The sequence below is a fragment of the Corvus brachyrhynchos genome, unplaced genomic scaffold, assembly GCF_000691975.1.
Source record: "Corvus brachyrhynchos isolate BGI_N302 unplaced genomic scaffold, ASM69197v1 scaffold202, whole genome shotgun sequence".
Taxonomy (NCBI): domain Eukaryota; kingdom Metazoa; phylum Chordata; class Aves; order Passeriformes; family Corvidae; genus Corvus; species Corvus brachyrhynchos.
Window position 1 is genome coordinate 408,804 of NW_008238132.1, and position 22,987 is coordinate 431,790.

General features: G+C 36.3%; 1 protein-coding gene across 2 annotated transcripts in view; it reads left to right on the forward strand.

Annotated features, from left to right (window-relative positions):
* The window catches only part of DIAPH3 (diaphanous related formin 3), a 200,974-nt gene that overhangs the window by 124,767 nt on the left and 53,220 nt on the right, over positions 1-22,987 (forward strand). For both annotated transcript variants that reach the window (XM_008633134.2, XM_017733559.1), the window contains exons 24-26: positions 1,861-1,996; positions 19,546-19,641; positions 20,070-20,129. In XM_008633134.2, coding sequence (XP_008631356.1) covers positions 1,861-1,996; positions 19,546-19,641; positions 20,070-20,129 — 292 coding nt within the window. The remainder of the gene's footprint in view (positions 1-1,860; positions 1,997-19,545; positions 19,642-20,069; positions 20,130-22,987) is intronic.

Sequence of the window (22,987 nt, forward strand, 5' to 3'; positions counted from 1 at the left end):
CATGGGACATGTAGGATAGAATTTGGCCTTAGGGCATATCTGTATGTGAGTTTGAGTGTCTAATCTTGTGTTTTAGTCAAGGGAGATGCATATTTAATTCATTTAATTCATTTAAGAATTTGGAGAGCTGCCTACCTGATGTCTCAAAGGAGACAGAAGAACAGAGGCACCTAGTATCCTGGAGAAGTGTCTTAAATAGTACCCAAGACATCATCAGCCTGAAATTTTTAAGCTGTGACATCGAATTTGTGGAAAATCACTTTCCTGTTACAAAAAGGCTGAGGGCAAGGTGTGATACTCCAAAGCATCCAATCCACACTTCATCTGAAGGTGTGAGCTATTAAGTCAGGCCCACTAGTTCAGTGTGATTGGAGAGAATAGACATCTACATTTGAATGACTTCGGTCAGAGGCTGAGTCCTATTGATACTATTTTTGGGGAAATAGTAGGTGCAAAGTAGAAATTTCCTTGGTCACTTTGTTAGGAAAGTGTGTAATTTCTGCCAGTATTGTACTTATCAAGTACCAAGTCCCATTTGGATTGTATCCAGTAGTTTATTCTACAGAATGCCCAGTCTGAAAATCAGCAAATAATTTGTTAAAATTAATTCAATCAAAAACTTTAGCATTTTGTAGGAAGCTTCTACCCTCTTCCCCATGTATCAAATTTCACAGAGGTGACTTTGGAGTAGTCACTGTGAAAGTACAGTTTTGCTTTGTATAAACAATCCATTTCATTGTTGTTTTTTCATGATGGAAAGTTTATTCTTCTTCAGTTATCCAAGACAAGTATTTCTTCACAAGCTTTATGTGGTATTTTTCTTTCCCCTTCTTTTGGTCACTCTCTATGGCAGTGATGCTGCAAACAGTGCCTGTGCAAGTATTGCTGTAATCCACATTCATCTGTACTATATAAAACTTGTCAGTCCATTTTTTTTTTCAGTGCAGCCTGGATATTTTCCTGCTAACAACATTAATTTTCCCTGCAAACTTGCAGCTTTTGCCTCAGACCTTGTGAAGATGTTAGCCATTATGTAAGAGGGGACACCTTGATATATTAGGAAGGACAGGGTTTTGTGTAACTGTGTTCTTAAAAAGGAAACCTTCTGCGATGAAGAATAGGTGCACTTTACATTTAATGCAAATGTAAATTCTCAGAGAACTGAGAATTTACCACCATACATAGCTAACACTAAAATAATGAAAATGTAATCCTAAAATACTTTTGTTAAAAATGTATGGAATGTGATACAGTTCTTTTGCTTAATGTCTGAGTATGCAAAATTTTTATTTCAAAACTCTGAAACTCATTGTTCTGTTTTAGCTTCATTGGAAATTTTGGAGTGCATATTTATAATTCAAAATAAATAATATTGTACGGATATTAACCAGAAGAAAAGAATTTATAAACCTAATGAAATAATGCATGTCTTGATAAGAATAAGAAAAATGCAACACTGTTACCCAGGCGGCATTGTTTTGCTTGGTGTAGTGGCAGCATGAGAAAGAAGAAAGTGTTGAAATTATTTTAGAACTACAAATGTTAACATACTATTTTGTAGAACAAGGTGGTTTAGACATTTTGAATTCTTCCTACATTAACATATATTCTTAAGGTGTATTTCTTGCTGAATTTATAATCCTCATTTGGGGGCAATTAATATGCTTTTAAGGTATTTATTCTGAATTTGCTTACTCTTCTGAATAAAATGTACAAAATATGGAATGTAAAATACTTACTTGATTTGATAAATTAAGGTTAGGGGATATGGTTTGAAAGCTTTTTTCCTTTGTTTTTAAGGTTCAGCTTTGTTTTTGCTAAGACTTCCATTTTAATGGAACTCTCTTACTTTTTTAATAGCAAGCAGTAAAAGAAAATATGAGAAGAAGGGAAGCAGAAGAAAAACAGAGACGTGCTAAAATAGCTAAGGAGAAGGCAGAAAAAGAAAAGCTAGAGAGGCAACAAAAGAAAAAACGCTTGTTAGAAATGAAAACAGGTAAGTGATGTAGAAAACACATTTTACCAAGCATTTTACTGGAAATAAAGCTGCTATTTTTTCATTATCTAAATGTGCTATGAGAAAAAAAACAAAATACATAAATGACTTTTCACTGATTAAAGTTTTCAACAAAGAGGTTTTTAAATTTGGGGTTTTTTTAATGAACTTTCCTAATTGCTTGGGGGTTTGAGTTATAAAATAACTCAAATTGCTGCTTTTTGGAATATATTGAACCTTGTGTGACCAAGTGTAAGTTCAGTTATGCTCAGAACCCCTTATGTTACTTGAGAAAAGACATTTTCCAAATCAGAAAGCCATTTTCTTTAACTAAGGTTATATACCCATTTTTGTTCTTTTATAAGACTAAGCCCTTCCTGAGGTACTTTGTATTTTTCTGTCAGTTGTTATTTCAACAGGTCCCTATTGAAACCCCTCAGAAACCCCTTCAGCCGTGTATTTTAAAAGTTACTGGTGCGATATTGTCTTTTGTACAAAAGAGATGGCAGATGCTGAGTTCTCTGTTACTAAGAGAGGTGTCTGATGCTCCTCTATACACCTGTATTTTATCCTAGACTGAGCTTCTCTAGTCCTTCAGAGTGATACATGACTTACTGTGTAAATTGCCATGACCTACTCCTTTTTTTTCTGAGCAGATCTTGTTTAACAGTTCCCTGTCTAAATCCTGTTTGGCACCTTTGGTATAAATGATTATCTGTCTCTCCCAGTTTTCACTAACAGCCAGAGTAGGTGTGTTTAGTTTCAGAGATGCTTCAGACCAAAAGTCTTTGATTTATTTTTATAAGACTATCCATATTTTGAGGTGTGAGTCTAAAGCTTTCTCATAAGGTGGGAAATCAGGCAGCTGCTCTCTGAACACAGCATTTCTAACTCTTTAGGACAATTCAAGACCCAATCAGAAAACCACCAGTGACAATCTTTTCAAAGCTCGCAGAATTTAGAGGAGGCTGCAGAAGACTAGGAAGGGGTAAAAGTGGTGTCTGTATTTATGCATGGTTGGAAGTGTTTCAAAAGAGATTTCTCTCAGACACGTTGTATGTATGACTGATAGCATTTTGGATGGAAAATTGATAGTCTTTTAGTCAAAGCTAAAGCTACTCTTAAGTCCTGTTCCTCATAATGTCATATTCAGGCTTCCCAGAATACAAGTGCAAATACTGGCGACTTACATGTTGAATACACTTGTATGTAGGCCTCTGGTAGTGAACCCTGCCACTTCAGCTAATGTGGCAGGGAACTAAGTACTTGTCCTCTCCTTGTCTTTAAGTAGCCTGGGGTTTTCATATCATGTGAGTGTATAGAAAGATATTTCTTGGCTTGTGACTCACTTAAGGTTCAGTTTGGAATGACTGATCTAAACAGCAGATAGTAAAAGATAATGTTAGGATCACCTCAAGCTATAAATGTTTTGAGTCTTATATTCACTAAATTGGCCACTGATGAGTTGTAAGGTAACTTGTGCCTGTTTGCAACATATTTTTAAGTCTACTAGAAAACTCTAATTCTGGGAGTGGAAGGGAAAGCACGTGGTGTAGATTTGTTTGTCAGGGAGGACAACAACAAATATATGAAAAGTGGGGTTGTTTGTTTTAGTTTTTAATGATGTAATGATTTAGTTTTTAATTGTTATTGTTATTTTGACAGTCTTACCAAAATTGTATTTACAGTATATTATTGGAGGCATAATGTTGCTCTGATTTTTTGGAGTTACATAAGCAATCAAAAGAACATTTTTTTTTCATTTCCTCTCTTTTTTTCCTAGCTATAATTTGTTCATCTAAAGGCTGTCTTCTCATTAAAAATCTGTTAATCAGTCACAAAATGCTTACATCTGATCTGCTCAAAAATTCATAATCAGGTCTTCTATGTCAAAATGCCAAAACACTCTTACCTAGAGTGTGACTGTGGAGTAACTGATTTTTGCTGCATATTATTTCTTTAGATGGTGACTAGATCAGATGTTAGATTTGTAGGAACATTATTTCAAATGTTGCTTGAATAAAACTCATTGATATCACCAATCCAGAAGTTATTTTTGGGATTTCAAAGAGGTGCATACTTGGAAGAAGAGAAGTGAGAATATATATGCTAAATAGTTCTTGAATATTTTTTTTTTCTCGGTGGATAGGTCATAGTGTACTCTACATCTGAACTCTTTTTTTTTTTTTTTTGAGTAACATGGCTTTTTAGCTGAAAATTATTTGAAGATTAGGAATGGCTGTGTATTGCTGTACTATGTGCTAGTTTGCAGTTTCTTAACTATTTCCCGTAAACTTCTTTTTAAAAACTCTAAGAATCAGCAACAGCAATAAAAAATCAAAACAAACTAACAAACAAAAACAAAAAAAAAAGAATCCAATCCCACTTTACCGGGCTGACAGTCATTAACAGCACTGGTTTTGCTATTGTCTTACCCTTGTGCATTATTTGTCACTATCACTACAATTAGTTCTTAGTACCAATCAATCACTACCTCTGCATAGTCAGTCTTAACATCTGTGTCCTAAATTTAATGTCAATATAAAATCCCATGGAGTTGATACAGCAGTGTTAGTGATGGTGGCTACTAATGATGGTCCTAGTTGACAAGCTGACATACAGAAATTTGAGAGATTTTCTGCAAGGAAAGCTAGAACAGAAATGGATAGTTTTTTTCTACTCTACCATCTCTCTTTCCTTCCCCTTGCACCATTTGAGACCCTATTGTTTTATAAAATGGATGCATTTCTAGATCATTCCAATCCTCTTGTCTATCCCTAGGTTAGAGGACGTAAAATGCTTCAGGGTGTGTTAATTCCCCAGGCCACACCAGTGCTTTTGATTTTCTCTTGCTTAGCTGCTGCTTCTTTTCTTAAGGTAAAAGCAATCTTTTCACAGTGCTTGAGGTTGTGCTTTTTTTCAGTGACTGTTAATTAGCCATTAGTGATTACTTTATTATTCTGGAGCTTCTCTTTTAGCCTGTACTCCATACCTTTCAAGACCTGAGCTGCTATCCAGTGCTTAAACAGGATTTGTATCATCATCCTAAGCTTGTCTTGTTAACCACTGGTCTCATTTACAACACAGACATTTAACCTGCCCTAGATTCTTCTTTGTTCTTGAAGTCCTTTTCTTTGGGTTTCTTCTTTCATCTGCTTTTGGGAGCTATTTGAAGAGCAGGGTTTTGTTGCATATCATTCTGCCTTTGGCTGCACAAGGTGGAGGAAACTGTGATTCAATTGTTTGCATAAAAGTAACCTACATAATACTGCAGAAGTTTTCAGTTATTTGGGGGGTGTTTGGTGACTTTTTTTTGCATTGATGAAAACTTAATATAGAATCACAGAATAATAGAATGCTAAGGGGTTGAAATGGACAATAAATCCCCAACCCCTCTGCCATGTGCAGGGACACTTACATCATAAAGAAATATGTAACAAAACACAAATTTTATTAAAATATACCCAAATATGTTACTCGAGTCAATAAGTTGCATATAGCATGTTAGGACTGTATTTATACCAGTTTTGAATGAACTACAACAAAAAAAATGAACACCACAAAGGTCATAATAACCCAAAACTAAAATGAATCTGGATTTAAGGTAACTCCCGAGTTTTAGTTTAAATTAATTTCTTCAGCATGAAAACAATAATTTCATTAGTAGTAACACATTTATAGCAAACATGAGTTCCAAGGTAGTCCTATAATATATCAGCCTTCTCACAAACTATAATAATCTTTCTTATCCTGTGTTGTGTCTTTGATATATAGGTGACAACTGAGTCATCTAGATCACAGGTATGCTCTGTCATCCATACCTCTATATCAGGCTGCTTTTGCAATACCGTTGCACCAAATTGTGCAATACCGTTGCAATACCGTTGCAACCAATTAAGTTGATATGCTCATTTTCTAAAATTAAATAAATATGTGTACTTTGTGATAAGTCTTCATAAAGTTTTAAATTCAATTTTTTTATATCTCAGATACAAATATATCAATATTTTATAGTTTGTGAGGTGTGTAGTGTTTTATGAATATGCAGTACAGCATGTTTTAGAAAAACCTTAACATTTTAGCTAGGCTTTACATTATAAATTTTGACCTCTGCTAATAAGAGCATAGATTTCTATATGAAATAATTTTATTTGCTCTCTTGCAAATTGTTTTTGAGATTTGGACCTGAACCAATGTCAGATTTACACACACCTCTAAACTGTAGTTTGCTGAAAGTCTCTACTTTATGTCTCAGCAACACCTACATGTCCTAGGGGTCACAGCTCAAATAGTTCACTGATAAAAAAGGCTGCAAGTCTTCAGTTTGTGCAGTAAAAGTATCAGCTTGATATTTTCCTTTCAGCTCCATCCCAACTTGAAAAGTAAGTGGAATTCAGTAAACATGTTGACTAAGTAGTGAGTGATACTTAGCATTTTGAAATTTATGTTAATAAAAGCTGTCCTCTAAATACTTTCTGGACTACAAATTTTTATTAATCATGAGATACTTTACTTGCTTTTGTGAAGCCAGATCAAACTATCACACCCTATCCTTCCAAAGGATAGCCAGTAAAAGGGGATCTTTATGTAAATGTCACTTGTCTGCATATTATTAACATTCAAATACATACTTTCTCATGCTGTTCAGATTCTTAGTAGAAGCACACAAATCAATTATTTTGATCTTATCAAAGTGTAAAGAATTCTATAGCTGAGATAATAGCAGCTAAATTTATTGTAATATAATTGAGAACTCCATCATTGTGGCATCTTCATTGTCTTACTTTGAGTGTTAAGTAACAAGCCACTTTTATCAGTGGTTATTTACAAAGATTGCCCTTTTCTTGCATAAAAGCAGTGAAGTAATGCCAAAATGGAACATCGAATTTCCAATATAGAATATTGTTTTCAGTTGTGTCATTCAGTTTCATTTGTATCATACTGATCTGGTTTTAAATAAGTTTTAGTTCATTTAAACAGTTATGACCTTATTTGCAGTCAATTTTGCGGCATTTATTTTTGCCGAGGTTTTATATTGTTTATCTGGTTTTGGAAAAATACCCCCCACATTCCTGTGTCACAGACTTGCTAAGAGCATTTTAGGCTTTGGTTCTTCAAATATTTACTACTTTATTATTGTCTGCTAAATTGAGCAATATGAATATTTTCATTAGTTCTATAGTGTTCTGCAAAACAAAAGGACACCGTGAATCCCAGTAGTAATAATTTAAACAATGAAAGTAGTAAATGTAATTCGGTAATTAAAGTTCAGATTCCAACAGATAAAATGCTTGCCTTTGAAATAAATTTAAAAATCCCCAAAGCTATTTGTATTAGTAGGTACGCTCAAAGACCCTACTTTGCCTGCTTAGATCACGTTTGTAAGGCTTCCATTTTATTAATTTGTTCTCACTGGGGTAAGAGATTCAATACTTCTCAGGAGTATTCCTTTCCTCTGAGAGCAGTGAAGGACTGCAAAAGTCACTCTAATGACATCATTAGTTTCTAACATATGTTGGTAATGTGTTGTTTTAAAATGTCTGCTGGGCTAATATCCTGATAAAATATAGATTTTTGGACAACAGTAGGTATATTACTAGCTTTTGGGAATTTAGTAATATGTTTCATTCAACTAAATTTACTCTAAAGGGGACAAAAGATCTGACAATGATATATATGAAGAAGTCCTAAAGATATAATATTAATATCCAGCAAGCATTTTGTGTAAGTTGTTTTCTCCAGGGAGTTTCCACTTTTGGAATTTCAAGTGCTCCACTCAAGTCAGTTCCTCCCTGGTGCTGATAACTTTTTCTTGTTGTTTCCTGATTGCCTCCACTTATCCTCAAATTGGACCCTCTTCACCAAGAGGATTCCTGAGGTCATCTTCTGTTATTTGAATTCATTCTTAAGAATCAGTTTTATTAGGAGGCCAGTGGGAAATAGCTCTTTCCATAGCTGTGAGGAGTGTAATCTCTTCCTCTTCTGTTAAATTACAATGGCAGAAGGAACTCTGAGACCTCTTAGAGTTGCTTACTCAGTACTTACTCACATTAACACTTACTGGAAATTGGTATTAAGCCCATTACGAGTTTGGAGAGTAGATCTAATTTTTGCATAATGTCTGTTTACAAAAAGAGAAGAAAGTCATACATATGAGAAAGGAGATGTCACTTGATATTTCTCTTAAGTATGGAGGTTGTTTTTCAGCTACAATTGTATTGTTTTGACAGTAAAGTATAAATCTGGGTAAATTACTGAGAACAGATGTTCCCTCAAGAATAATTGGCACATTCATGCTTGAAAAAGGTTCCAGAGAATGACAAAACACAGGTATGTTTAATCAAAAAAACCTAAAAGACTCAATGTGATACATCTGATGTAAAACATCTGAAGCCACAGCAAAAGATGAGATACAGCAAAACCTTACCTGTTCACAGAGTTGGATGTTTTTAGTGCAAAAAACTAGGACTAATTTGAATGTATATTAATTTAAATCAACAACTAACAGTCCCAGGTTATGCTCTAACAAGGTGTCAAAGGTGCTAAGTTTTCTGGAACGTGGAGGTTCATGCCCTTATTTGCAGCCCATGGACTCAGAATGCAGCAGATGCTATTAGTTTGTACTATGTAGTAGCTCCAAAAGAGCTAGTTGTTTGGAAGAAACAATTATTTTCCTTCTGAAAATTTTACTTAGAAGTGGAATCTTTGGAGATAGCAGCTGAAAAGCGTTTGTAAAACTGAGGTTTACACAAAGCCCAGGGAAAAATAAATAGCAGCTGTATTTGGAAGAGAGAAAAATAATCAGAACGAACAGAGCCGTCGAAAAAATTATGGGTCAATAAAATGTTGTCTGTAGATGAATATTCTCATAAGGCTTGCTTTATATGTTATAGCAGTAAAATTTGTAAACAAATGTGAAAACAATGCTGCAAACTTAAAATGGCATTACCATGAAAAGCAATTACAATCTCTGGAGACATCTTTGGGATTAAGAGCTCTAACATTTATACAGATAGTAGGTTTTGATTTGAGTAGGCATTTCCTACTCCAAATACTACCTCACATTTCTGCAAGGAGGTAGACATCAGAGTCCTCTAAACCCTCGCTCCTGCTGTGTGATGCTTTTATTCTCTCTGTTTTTTTTCTGTATCATCAAAAGTTTCTTCTCTCAAGTTACAGAGGAAGGGAGGAATAAATATCCCTACCAAAGCACTGGAGGATATGCTTTACTTTTACTTTCCTCAGTCCAAGGTTGTAAAAGAGCCAAGAACCTCCTCTGTAATTGTTGGAAAGCTAGCTCATGGGAAGGTCATGTCTCTGACTCTTCCTTCAAACTGAGTCTGCGGCTGCTTCTATTTCTATGCTGTTTGCATTGACGCTTATCTTCACTCAGCACTACCTCAGCGGTTGTACAGAAGTACAGTGTTGTTACTGCATACCAAAATATTCTTGCTCTGAAGCTTGCTGACAAAAGTTACTTGATTTCTCTGGCAGCTTCTCTCTATTGAAGGCTACTAAATTCAAATACAAAGTCTTGAATCATGAACAGCTGGAGACCAAGAGAGCATTCTAGAAATGTAATGATATATTTATCCTGTCCTTTGTATAGATGTTTGCTATTGGCTACTAGTGCACAAAGGATGCAGGGGTAGGTGGGCTGTTGATCTGATTTTCCTGGGTATTCTTAGGCGTTTATAGCTCCCCAACCTAAGACCAAAGGGTCTTTCCCACCCCAAGCTGTCCAGAAGTTTTCCTTAGAGTAAGCTCAGTCATGTAATCCAGTCAGAACTTTATCACTTCACTGGTGAAAAATTATTTAATTTGAAAATTTCCTTGAGCGCCTCATCTCTGTAGTACATCTTTCAATATGAGTCATCATTGTGTTTATTTTCTAATTTATTGTCTGTTTATAAATTTAAATGGAAATAGTACTGTGCTAAATAAGCTCCTTCAGAGGCACACAGTAACCAAGAGACAAGATGTTCACATATACCCACACAGGTGTTTTAGGTTCAGCTCCATATCTTCTTTTAAGAAGTTATGTTCAATTAAGAATGCTCCTATAGTTGTTCTTACTGCTTTCTAAATGAAATTGTAATTAATTAATCTCAATAATAGATATTTGTATTTTTTCCCTCTGTGAAAAAAAATGAATGAAAATGTTGTATTTTCTATTTTTGTTTTACCTCTGTCTCGCGAGTTCTTTTACTCAGAGTTCGGATTAAAACACAGGAGACGCAGGGTTCTTCTTCTAATTGATGTTTATTATTTCTTATCTATAGCACCGCTGCATGGGATATGCCTCTAAGTTAACAAGGTGGAAATTGCCCCCGAGTGCTACCTTCCAAGGTCTTTTAAAGTCCAATCTATCCAATTAGGGAATGCCAACTAATTTATTTCTACTTATAATCCAGTAACTAAACATTTATGATCCGCACTGCAGGTTTTTTGAACCAGTACCAGAACACCCAGATTTGTGAAGAAGAAGGAGGAAAGAAAAAGAACTAACCCACACTCAAAATCTTTTCTCCATATTGTTGCTATATCCCATAAACCTAATTTTTCTACATCTCTACATATCCCACCCAGTGATATAACTTTAATTACACAGCAATAATCTCAGTGCTATCACATAATTTGAGAAGTTTTTCCCAAGGCCTCAGGTCAGATGCAGTGTGCTTTTGAGGATCATTGCCTGTCAGCATTGAAAGACTGAAATTCTCTGAACCCAGGGTTCCAACATGAAAATACTAGTTTTTGGCTAGTTTAGAAGGCAGATTGATTGTATTCCTGTCAGTGTCATTGGAGACATATGGATACATAAAGAAAATGAGAAACTCATTAATAGTAAAACGTGTTGACTGACTTTTTCATATGCAATCAATAGTTCTTGCTATTAGCTGTCCTTTCAAATCATAGCCTTAGATATCTGAGTGCTTAAGGCTGATCTGTTTTAGTTATAAATGGTTAAATACAACTAAAAGAAACTTAGCATTGTTCTCAATTTAGCAGGCTTTTTTTCCCACTAAAAAGGCACAGCATCCCAAGTGAATAGGAGAAGGGCTATAAAAGGATTGAGTCTTCAAACTGGCTTTTAAAAGTATTATCAGGTAATGCAATATAAAATGCGTTACTAGAATATCCTGTATTGTTGAGTTGGTGAGAGAGTAGGTGTGTATGCAAAATTCAGTGGACTTCAGTGAAAAGGTAACCTCTTTGTAATCAGTTTGTGCTCTTTGCCTACTGTTCACTCTGGGCATCTCTAAGATTAATCTGACACAGTCACCTTTACACCACACACAGTTCCCCACCGGTGTTTATATATATAAGATCCCCCTGAGCCTTCCCTTTTTAGGCTGAATGGTCCTAGCTCTCTCAGCGTGTTCTCATATGAGAGATGCTCTAATCCCTTTGGCATCTTCGTGGCCCTTGAGTTTGCTTGGATATGTTTGTGTCTCTGTTGTACAGGGGGCATTGAAAGACTGAAATTCTCTGAACCCAGGGTTCCAACATGAAAATACTAGTTTTTGGCTAGTTTAGAAGGCAGATTGATTGTATTCCTGTCAGTGTCATTGGAGACATATGGATACATAAAGAAAATGAGAAACTCATTAATAGTAAAACGTGTTGACTGACTTTTTCATATGCAATCAATAGTTCTTGCTATTAGCTGTCCTTTCAAATCATAGCCTTAGATATCTGAGTGCTTAAGGCTGATCTGTTTTAGTTATAAATGGTTAAATACAACTAAAAGAAACTTAGCATTGTTCTCAATTTAGCAGGCTTTTTTTCCCACTAAAAAGGCACAGCATCCCAAGTGAATAGGAGAAGGGCTATAAAAGGATTGAGTCTTCAAACTGGCTTTTAAAAGTATTATCAGGTAATGCAATATAAAATGCGTTACTAGAATATCCTGTATTGTTGAGTTGGTGAGAGAGTAGGTGTGTATGCAAAATTCAGTGGACTTCAGTGAAAAGGTAACCTCTTTGTAATCAGTTTGTGCTCTTTGCCTACTGTTCACTCTGGGCATCTCTAAGATTAATCTGACACAGTCACCTTTACACCACACACAGTTCCCCACCGGTGTTTATATATATAAGATCCCCCTGAGCCTTCCCTTTTTAGGCTGAATGGTCCTAGCTCTCTCAGCGTGTTCTCATATGAGAGATGCTCTAATCCCTTTGGCATCTTCGTGGCCCTTGAGTTTGCTTGGATATGTTTGTGTCTCTGTTGTACAGGGGCATCCAGAGATGGACTCAGCACTGCAGGTAAGTCTCACCAGTGCTGAGTAGAGGGGAAGGATGCCCTCCTGTGACCTGCTGGTAATGCTTTTCTTTGGTTATCTTTGCCACAGAGGCACAATACTGACTCATGATCAATATGTTGTCCACCAGAATCCCCAATTATTTTTTTTAAAGATGCTTTCCAGCCAGTTAGTCCCCCACCTGTGCTTCTGTATGAGGTTTCACCTCACCACATACAGATCTCTTGTTGGATTTCATTAGGATGCTTATGTGCCAATTTCCCCAACTTTTCAAGGTTCTTCTGAATGGCAGCACAATCATCTGTTGGGTCAGCCATTATTTTGAATTTTGCACCATGTTCAAACTCGATCAGAGTGTACCCTATTCCATCATTCAAGTCATGAAGGAAGGTGTAATAAGTATTATCCCCAGTATCTAGTCCTGGGGATATACCACTTCAAAGGCTTGGCATTCTGTTCATTCTTTTATAAGTCCAGTTTACCTGGATCTGTCTCAGAAACACTTGTTCTTCCAGTCATTTTACTGGATCTGGCACCAATATAAATAAAACTGGATAGTCTCTGTGAAAAACTCTGTGAGTTTAGTGGCTTTTTTCTGTTGTCATAGAAAGAAGGGAGTTACAGACTCACAATGAGCATCAGAAATGTTTTAGTAACATTTTTATTAAAAAGCTCAATATTAAGATGATTTCACTCTTAGTTCCATTACTTAAATAGGAAATTGTGATCCAGCTGAGATGGAGAAATTGGTACCTTACACCACGGAAGTATTTTTGTATCTCTGGTACAGAACCACCTCTTACCACAGCTTACCTTTTGGTTTTTTGGTATGAGCTATCTTAAATTAAATTGGTTTAGATAACAATTTTAATTTCAACAGCTGATTTAAAAGGGACTGCTGTCTTTCAGAGTTCATGAAGGGTGGAGTTTTAGTTTGAATTTAACTTGTTTTAAGCTCTATGGAGCTTGGGGCCCTCTTTGTTCATATGCTTAGAGTCAAAATGTATCTATTTCTAAACCATAAAAGCACTTTAGGAAAGCTCAACAATGGACCGATTTATCAAGAGCAAACAGGATGGCATGAAACCTACTCTTCTCAGCTAGATTTACGGAGTGGGTTCATCAGCCATTAGGAGAAATCATACCTTTTTTAGAGTATACTTGCCAAGGGCTCTGAAGCACTATCAAAGGCTTTCTACTTTGTGTTGGGCATAAGTAAGAAATGTAACTCTTCCGGTACTGGACTAGAGTGTTGATGTGAAATATGAGGCATGTGCACGTGTTTTATTTTTGGGAAGGGTTGTTATGTGTCTTTTGCCTGAAGTCACTGCAAATAGTGATATTTTTCTGAAGTTGGATTTAATACTTCTAAATCTAAAAGGAGCTGTCCCTTCAGCCAGTTCATCCAAGGCACACTTGGCATCTGTTTCTGCTTTGTAACTGTACATTGGAAATTTTCTTGCTGTATTACAAGGTTCTTCCAAAATTATATCAATGTCAAAGGAACCCCTTTGTTCTGGGTTGCATAGTCCTGTGCTGGCTGGCAGTGTCCTGGGGACTGTGCAAGACTGCTGCTTGCTCCGAGTCCGGGCAGAGGAGTCCGTTCCCGGGCGTGCGGGGGAGACGGGCGAAGCCTTAGCTCAGGTTCGCCTCACACCCCGCTGGCTGATGCGCGCAAGGAGGAAAGATAAAACGCAGAAGCTCCACGTGGGGGAAGAGAGGTTTGATCCAGGGTCTGCGTGGAGAGTGCCAGAGAGCCCTCGTGGGGCCGGGGACCGCAGTTTGTACCCCGGCCAAATGGGCATGGAAAACATACAGTAACCAATAGCACATCTGCCAGGGGGTGTTAGCGGGGCAGGGAGAGGGGGTTACAGCCAGTGGAGGATGGGGTGGGTGGGCAGGGGTAACAGAGACCAATCAGCACAGCCTCCAGCATCTCCCAGCCACTTCAGGGGTCTTGGGCTGGGCAAGCAGCTGGACATGGGGGAAGGGAGACTTGCAGCCAAAGTTAAGGCATGGATTTATGTATTTCTCCCAGCCTTATGAATGCTCAGGGCTTTTGGGGCTGGCCCTGGGTCGTGGTTCTAGTTTGTGCACTGTTACTGAAAATCAGACTGACAGTCATGTATTCCTTAACTCACCTGTCAATTAAGATTATCTGGTTGCTGCTATGGCTTTTACCAGAAAAAGTTCAAAGCCTTAGAACAAGTTCAAGTTGCAGTCTATATATCCTGTTCATTTTCTGGACAAAGTTGGACTTACCATCCACCCACAATTTCTTTGTAAACTTGTATCTGAATGTCATTGGAATGAAGAGTGGTAGTTTAGGTAGTCATTGCTAAACACGTTACATTAAAATATTAAGGTTGCTTTATATTCTTATGTTTACAATGTAAAAGCCTTCAAAAAGACTTCTGCCCTGATTATATGTATGGCTGCAAGATCTAGAAGTTGTTCATGTCAGCACTGTGAATACTTCACAGAATCTGGCTGCCTTACACTCTGAGACTGAAAAGATGGAACCCACATCCGAAACATTGGAGCTCACTGCTGCACTCATGGCTTAAATGATCTTCCTCTTTGTGACCTGCTGTTCTGCTTCCTGGAGCCTAAGTCATTCAAGACTACAGCATGGCTAAAGCTTTCCTCTTGTGATTTTGTTCAGAGAATGTTACTTCAAATTTTACTCAGATGGAGACCTCTAGTCAGCTGAGCAGTGCTTTGTAGGCTGTACTAGTCAAAATCAATCCTTCTACAAACAAATATAAAGGACTTTTCATGATGTCTTTAAAGTAAAGATACAACATTAATAAAGTTAAAAGATGTAATTTTCTTTTTTTCTTCCTTGTGAAAATAGTCTGGAAACATCTCAGCTGTCACTGTCCCAAGCCTGGTTAATTATTTGCCTCTGAAAGTTTTGTACATAAATGGACAAGACATGATGGAGCTAAATCTGGAAGAAGACTTACATTTTAGTCAGTCAAAAACTGGGTACAGTATATCCAATGTGAATTATGTCCTGAGCTGAAGAGGGGAAAAAAAAAAGCAGTTTGTATTCTAGCAAACAAGAGTAAAAAAGTATCAATTCTGGTACTTCCTGAATTGAGAGCAAGTCTTAATTTTTGAGATGAGGAAAACAAATCTGATGGCTTCAGCACTCCAGGTTTGTTGTTAAATTATATAAAAGCTTGAGTGCTGGCATGGAGTTACATCAAAGATGATACAAATATAATTAAACTTGGCTATACAGATAACTTCAGAAGTAGCCCTTGAGGTTTTGCAGCCTTTTCCTTCTGTTACAGCTATGAAATCTATAGGGTCTCTTTTTAAGGTATATATTTGTCCAAGTTGTGTGGTTTTAGTTTCACATGAAACTTAGTGTGTGGATTTAGGAGCTGGTCCTTCTCGTTACAGTATAGCAAAAAGCTGTATGTAGATGCCATAAATAGAGGCAGGTGGAAGATGGTTGTCAAAGCTCCTGTAGCTAAATCTCTTTAAGTGTACAGAATGAGCAAGCAACATCAACAGAAACCATGCTAAAGAATCCCTAGTTTGCCTTTTCTGAAACTTCTGAGTATTGTCTTTTGTGAGAGGAGTAGCTGAATAGAGCTTCGATTCTGTGTAAGAGGAAACAGGCATGTTATTATGTTTTCTTCTGCTAAAGTGAACTTTTGGAGTCCTAGTGTTCTGTGATTTATTTTATATTGGAGAGGTTCCGGGGAACTGTAAAAATGAAACATTTTTCTTTCAAAATAATCTTGTTACAGCACTCTTTTTATAAAACCATATTGCTAATGATACTTGTGATTCTATCATATCAGTGGACTACTGCTCCTGGAATTATGGTATATATAATTTGTTCTTTAATAAGTACATAAAACGCAGGTGTCACTACTAACTTCAGTATCTGTTGCTGTCATTTTAAGACATTATAATGTACATGTAAAGCTAATGATACTCAGTGCACTAGAAGAGAAGGGTCTTCAATATTCTTAACATTTTAAAAGATGTAATTATGAAATTAGGTAGCTTATATCTGACTTAGCACTGAAATGTCAAGGGCAAGACTCACTGGCTACTTTGGGAAGTTTACTTCTCCTTTAGATGGTATTTAAAAGACAGTTGTATGAGTTTTAATTAGGTATGATATTAAAAAGTGTTTAAATCTTATATTCTGCAATTGAGGGAAAAGAGATCATTTAAATCATAAAAGGATATTTTTCTCAAAGGAATTACTGTGGACTATGTAGCTATCTGCAAGCCAACTACAATTCCTAGTTCCATGATGTCAAAAGATTCATGCACTTGACTAATTAGGAATCCAGTTGGGACTGGTGCCAGTCATCTGCAACAGCTTGTGAAAGCCGATTTAAAGGTCCCATAGGAAGTGTTAATATTGAACAGGATTTGTGACTCCTGTACTATCATGGTAGGAATGTTGTATACAGCTGTCCCAAGGTAATTCAAAAGATTTCTCAAATACTGCATGGTAGATTCTCATTTCTTAATCTTCCCATCATAGACACTTGAACAACATTATTAATAGTGTGGGTACTGATAGTTACCAGCGTAACTTGATAGAAGTTGTCACAGTCAGCTGCTGATGTAGGTATCAGAAACCAGAATTTGGAGCCTACTGAAGTTGTAGGAGTTTGAAAACCAGGCTTTCTACATGTTTTGGGTACAAAGATTGTTAACTATGGATGTTTTTATTTGCAGTAGCTTGTTTCAATACATCCATGTATACAGGACAACTGTTAGAGGAGTTTTTTAATTCAAGTTTCAATCTACTAAAATTTATTCTTCTAATACTGTTTTGCATGTCAGTGGATGCACTAATCTGTAATCCACTTTGTGCCTACCAAAATATTTCAGATAAGTGTGAAAAACAGATAGTACCCATAAAAATATTACAGCTTTACTACAAGAAGTTCTGGTTTTGCAATATTTCTGTTTCATTATTTTAAATCTTTTTTTAAAATTTATTTGATGAGCCTTTTTATAGTAACCAGGATTTTTTTATTACTGAAGGTTGTTAAGTTTTTGAAATGACTGTGAAATCCGCAGTAGTCTTGGACAGACTTAAGAGGAAACAGATGATGTGCTGAAATAGCATTGAAAATTTTCCTGTTATTCCTACTTCATAAAAAAAAAAAAACAACTTATGAACTCTTTTCCATAGATGTTAATGGTATCATTTTGGTGACTGATACTATTCAATCTTTTTTGAATTGCTGTTATCCAAAATGTTTATAAGCTTTCCTCCTGCATTCATGTTCCTTAATGTAACTAATGACTTGGCTCAAAATTTCTTCAGGCATCACATAGGTTTGAAACTACTCACTGACTATATTCATTCCAGACATTAGTATCTTAGAGAATTGCACGACATCCGATGGAGAAAGGAAAGTTAAACAACTAACAAAAACCCCCCAACCAAACCAACAAGAAAAAAACATCACAAAAAAAAACCACAAAGCAAAAAAAAGCAAACCAAAAACCAAACCTGAACAAACGAATAGGAAGCTGAAGGCATAGTCTGAGTAATTTTTTTATAAGGTATGTTCCAAGTAATAATAATAGCTGTGATAGTCCCTTAGTCATAAGAGAGCAAACTTCAGTGTAATAAAGCATGTTATACCAAACACAAAGCAAAGAGCAAAAACATTCTGTATTTCAGTCTTCATGTTTATTCTATACCTGCCATATATACAAATGTTAGGCAAAATTATGATTTATTTGCTAATTTTCAGTTATTGGGTTTTGTGTATAGTACTTCTGTCTGAGGTTGAACACTAGTCTGGTACTACAGAGTATAGAGAAAAGAGAAGAACTAAAGGTTACTGTTTCCTGGATAAAAAGCTGGCTGGATGGCTGAGCCCAAAGAGTGGTAGTGAGCAGAGTTACATCCAGCTGATGGCTGGCCATGAGTAGCCTTCCAGAGGGCTCAGTGGTGAGCCCTGTCCTGTTTAGTATCTTTGTCAATAACTGAGTGCCCCCTCAGTCAGTTTGCAGATGACACCAAGCTTGGTGACAAGTGTTGAATTTCTGGAGGGCAGAAAGGCTCTGCAGAAGGATCTGAACAAGATGGAACACTGAGCTGAGGCCAGTTGTATGAGGTTCAACAAAGCCAAGTGCTGGGTCCTGGATGTGGGTCACTGCAACTCCCTGCAACACTACAGGCTGGAGACAGAGTGGCTGGAAAGCTGCCCAGTGGAAAAGGCCCTGGGCTTGCTGGTTGACAGCGGATAAACATGAGCCAGCTGTGCTCAGGTGGCCAAGAAGGCCAATGGTATCCTGGCCTGTATCAGCAATGGTGTGGCCAGCAGGACCAGGGCAGTGACTGTCCTCCTGTACTTGGCATCTTGTTATATGCACCAGGTACTTTAGATCCTGATTTGCATATTCACTGTCAGCAGTACTTGCTGACTCTATCCAAGATGTGTGTTGAGCTAGGGAGTTTTGTGCGGTGGGGTGTAATGAGATTTCTGTCATGGAATTCTTTATTCCTCTGTGGACATTTTTTGTTGTATAGTTAATCCCTGGAATTCTGTTCTTTGTCCTCCCATGCATACATACAATGGGGTAACAAGATTCAAAAATCTAACACTTTCTGATGTGTTTATTTAAGGAAGATTGTTTAATACTTGCATTTGGTTATCATCTCAGAGTAACGTTCATAATTCTTTTGGGGGTTATTATACACATGGGTATAATATTAGGCATTATAAGCATGTAATTTGATAAACAGAATTTTCCTGAACTACATCAATTATTTAATATTGGCCAGAGGTTATTAAATGTGAATGGAAAATGGCTTTTGATTAAAGCTACCTATGGATATCACTGTATCCTATCCAAGAAACAATTTCAACTTTATACAACAATAACTGAATGATCTTTTGTCTAATGTAGCAAATCATATAAGGGACAGCTCTTGAAAGCTGACATGAGACTGATTATTTGCAGTTGTAGAAGGGTACTGAAATGAAAATATGAGTGAAATGACATTTCACTTAAAACTGTGCTTGACTTTCTGTATAGAGAAAGAGGAATGTGAAATGAGCGGAATAAAATTTGGCCTAGTTCAATCTGTAGAAGACTGAATCTGTTGTGGTTAATTACAAGAGAGCAATTTGTAAATATTAAAGCACTGGTCAAATTTTGAAATAAATAGTTTTAATAATACCATTGGTATCCATTATTATTGGTTTTTGTCGGTATTATTCTTTATGCTTTGATATTGCTATGGTAACCTAGAGGGTTTCTTCTTTCTCCTTTACAGAAGGTGAGGAGACTGGAGTGATGGATAGCCTGTTGGAGGCCTTGCAGTCAGGTGCAGCTTTTCGAGACCGAAGGAAAAGGACACCAAGGTCGAAAGGTGAATATTCTATTTTAGATTTTATTTTCCAGAGAAAGTTAAAAGCATTATGGGTCCAGTGCTCTAGAATTTAAATACTGTCATGTTTATTTCGTTCATGCAATGACTGTTTTCAGGGGTGTTCAGACTGTTGCTTATGTCAGTAAGACTGGAAATTAATGTACTGAACTTACTATAGCCTGATCATTATGACAAGACTTTTCAATACAGCCACATGTACTTTAACTTTTTAGGGTTTGTAGTTGTATGGTGGAAGTAAAAGCTATCTTGCTTCATAGGTGAGTCTGAGTCAAATTATTTCTCTGGTATATAACTGTCATTTAGTCCAAGAAATACTTAACTTCTAAATGGTTCTGCTTTGTAATGTTGTAATACTCTGGTAGCTTTCAAACAGGTGTTTTATTTCCATTGTTTCTTTGCTTTTGCAGACATACCGCAAAATCTCAGTCCAGCCACACAGCGGCCTGTGCTGAAAGCTTGTAACCATGGTAATGAACCATATTCATGAATTGCATGCACTTCTTAGCTTAGCTTATGTAGTTGATCTGTGCTTTCAAGACTGCTGTGATTATTTTTTCAGTTTTGTACGTTAGTGGAGTACTAAACCATATCAGAACTTGCTTTTTAAGAATCGTCTGAATATCGCATCCTGAAACTATACTTACTGGTTACTCTGCAAAGCTCTTCTATCATTTGTGGGATTTTTAGTTATTTAAATTGTGATTATGTTTTTAAACTGTAGCACTTTTATAAGCCTTAAGAATTATTATGCAGTTTTTTTAGGGCTTATGGAACTGTAGTAGAAAGCAGAGATTGTGTAATGTTCTAAGTGTCACTAAGTGCTTATTATACTGAATCAGAGAACTTTTGACATTCATTCTGTGTTTCATTCTCTTGGTTTTCTTGATGCTATAGCTGGAATGGTTTAAGCTATCATTTACCAGTATAGTTCCAAAGGGGTGTTGTACCAACAAAGTTATAGTAAATGTTTATTTGTAAACTGCTGAACTATCTCACGGTAATCAGTAGGACTTGTAATACAAGAAAAGTTACAATGCAGGTGTGGGTGCCTGTTAACTTTGTTAGATAGACAATCTACAGAATATTACTATATTAGCTGTGTTTTAATTAAGCTTCAGGAGTCCAGAGTGACTCAGTTGCTCATGACTAGTGATCTCAGGAAAAAGTTTATATTTCTAGTGCCTCTGTTAAAGAGAAATTTTAAATAGGGGAAAAAAAATCTTCTTTCTTAGTTTTTAAAGCAGAACGCATTGGTTTTTGATATTTAAATGCACTGTGGGGTTTATAAAGCATATGTCATAAAATTGATTATATTAATTATACCTCATGTTTATTTTTCTAAGTGACTGTAGCACAAAAAAACCCCAAAACCATTGAATTTGGCATTATAAACACAAAATTGAAGAAAATAGAGCTGGAAGGACAGTTTGTAGATAATTACAGAAACTGGATCAAAGAGAAATCAAGTATATTTGACAGGTACCTGTCTAGCACATAACATATTGATATTTCAGTAATGACTATAGACCACATCTGAATTTATCCTGTAAGTGTTTCTGCTTGTATGAGCAGCTGTATTGAATACTGCTTCTTATCAGCACATTCCATCTAGGTAGCTGTCTGTGGACAGACTGTAGTTTCCAGTTTTCAAACTAACTGCCTTTGGTCAAATATTATGTCCATGTTTCCGATTAAAATCAAAACAACAAAAACAAACAAACACTCACAACTCACCAAAATTTTAATGCTGAAAAATCTTAGTCTAAACCATGGATAGATTTGTACATCAGATGGATGTAATTGGTGCTAAAGTTTGAAGTTCAGATATCTAATTTGGGGAGAAGAGTAAAAGTAAATGCTTGGATTTTTTGTTCTTTTTACCAAAGTCATTTTTTCCATAGAGCATTTTGAGACACTCTAATTCTAAGACATTTTAAAATGAATTCAGCATTTCTTTCATCTGTCTTGTTAGCTCAAGAACAGGATAGTAAAGCTCTGAGCTTGCTTTTAAGGAATTCATTAGCATGTTTTTGATTTGTTGACACTTGTCACAATATCTACATGTTACATCTTCCTATCTTGAGCCAAACAGAGCACTAAACCTGGTGTAGATTATGGTGAGTTCAAAGCCTTTTTTTTCTTTTTAGTAGAAGTGTATGGTCACTTAGGTTACATACTGTCTAGAATGAATGCTATACCCTGAGTGTCAAAGTCAATTTTGGGCAGTAATAGTAACCTTAATGAAGTTAATGTGGTCAGTCAAGACAGGAATTATTATAAAGTTTCTTTCATTTTCTGTTTCCTAGTTCAACATTGTATATGTCAGTATTTTTCTCTGTATCATTTTTTCTTGCACTTTATATCTGATATATAGATACTCAATAGCCTATTCTTTCTATGTGTATAATAAGTGATGAATGCTCTATATAATGGTCAATTACACATACACCATCCAAGCAAAAAGTCTGTGACTTCAGCCAACTTCAGAAAAACTGGGATATGTCATTAGACAGAAGTATTGGCTTGGTTTTTCGTTATTTTTTTCCCAACCTAAAACTTCAAATGGATGCCAAATTTCATATCATGGAAAAAAAGCCACTGTCTTACTGTAAGGCTAAAATATGTGGAGACTGCTGAAGTCCTTAAGTAGCAATTCAAGCACTTTCCTGTTTGCTTCTCTGCTGGTTTTGGTTGGTTTGGTTACTGTTTATTCTGCTGAGACTAACAGATTCACTTAATGTAGATATACTCTATTAATGCACACTGCAGATTCATACCTAGGATTCATCATGCAGTCAAAAACAATTACAAGCCATGACTTGAAATGTCTGTCCTGAATCCTTTAGAGTGTAGTAATCTCTGTTGGGCAGATGCCATCAACATTAGATAACTAATCTCTTCTGTTTCAAAACACAACCAATGAAATTAATAAGATCTAGTTTACTCTTTATGATTAAAGATATTTCTCTTTAAAAAGTGGAGGCCAAATCAGACCCAAGCATAAGTATTGTTATAAGCCCAGCTGGCAATTAAGTACCTCCCAGCCACACGCTCTGTCTTCCCTGGTGGGATGGAAAAAGGTAAAACTCATGGGCTGAGAAAAGAACAGTGTAATAATTGAAATAAAATTATAATAATAATAATAATAATAATAATAACAACAACAAGGAAGAGGAGGAGGAGGAGGAGGAGGAATGAAAAGTAGAGGGAGGGAGAGGAATGGAACACAAGAGAAACAAATGATACACAACACAATTGCTCACCACCGTTGACCAGTGCCGAGCCGGTCTCTTCCCAGCAACCAACATCTCCTGACCAACTTCCT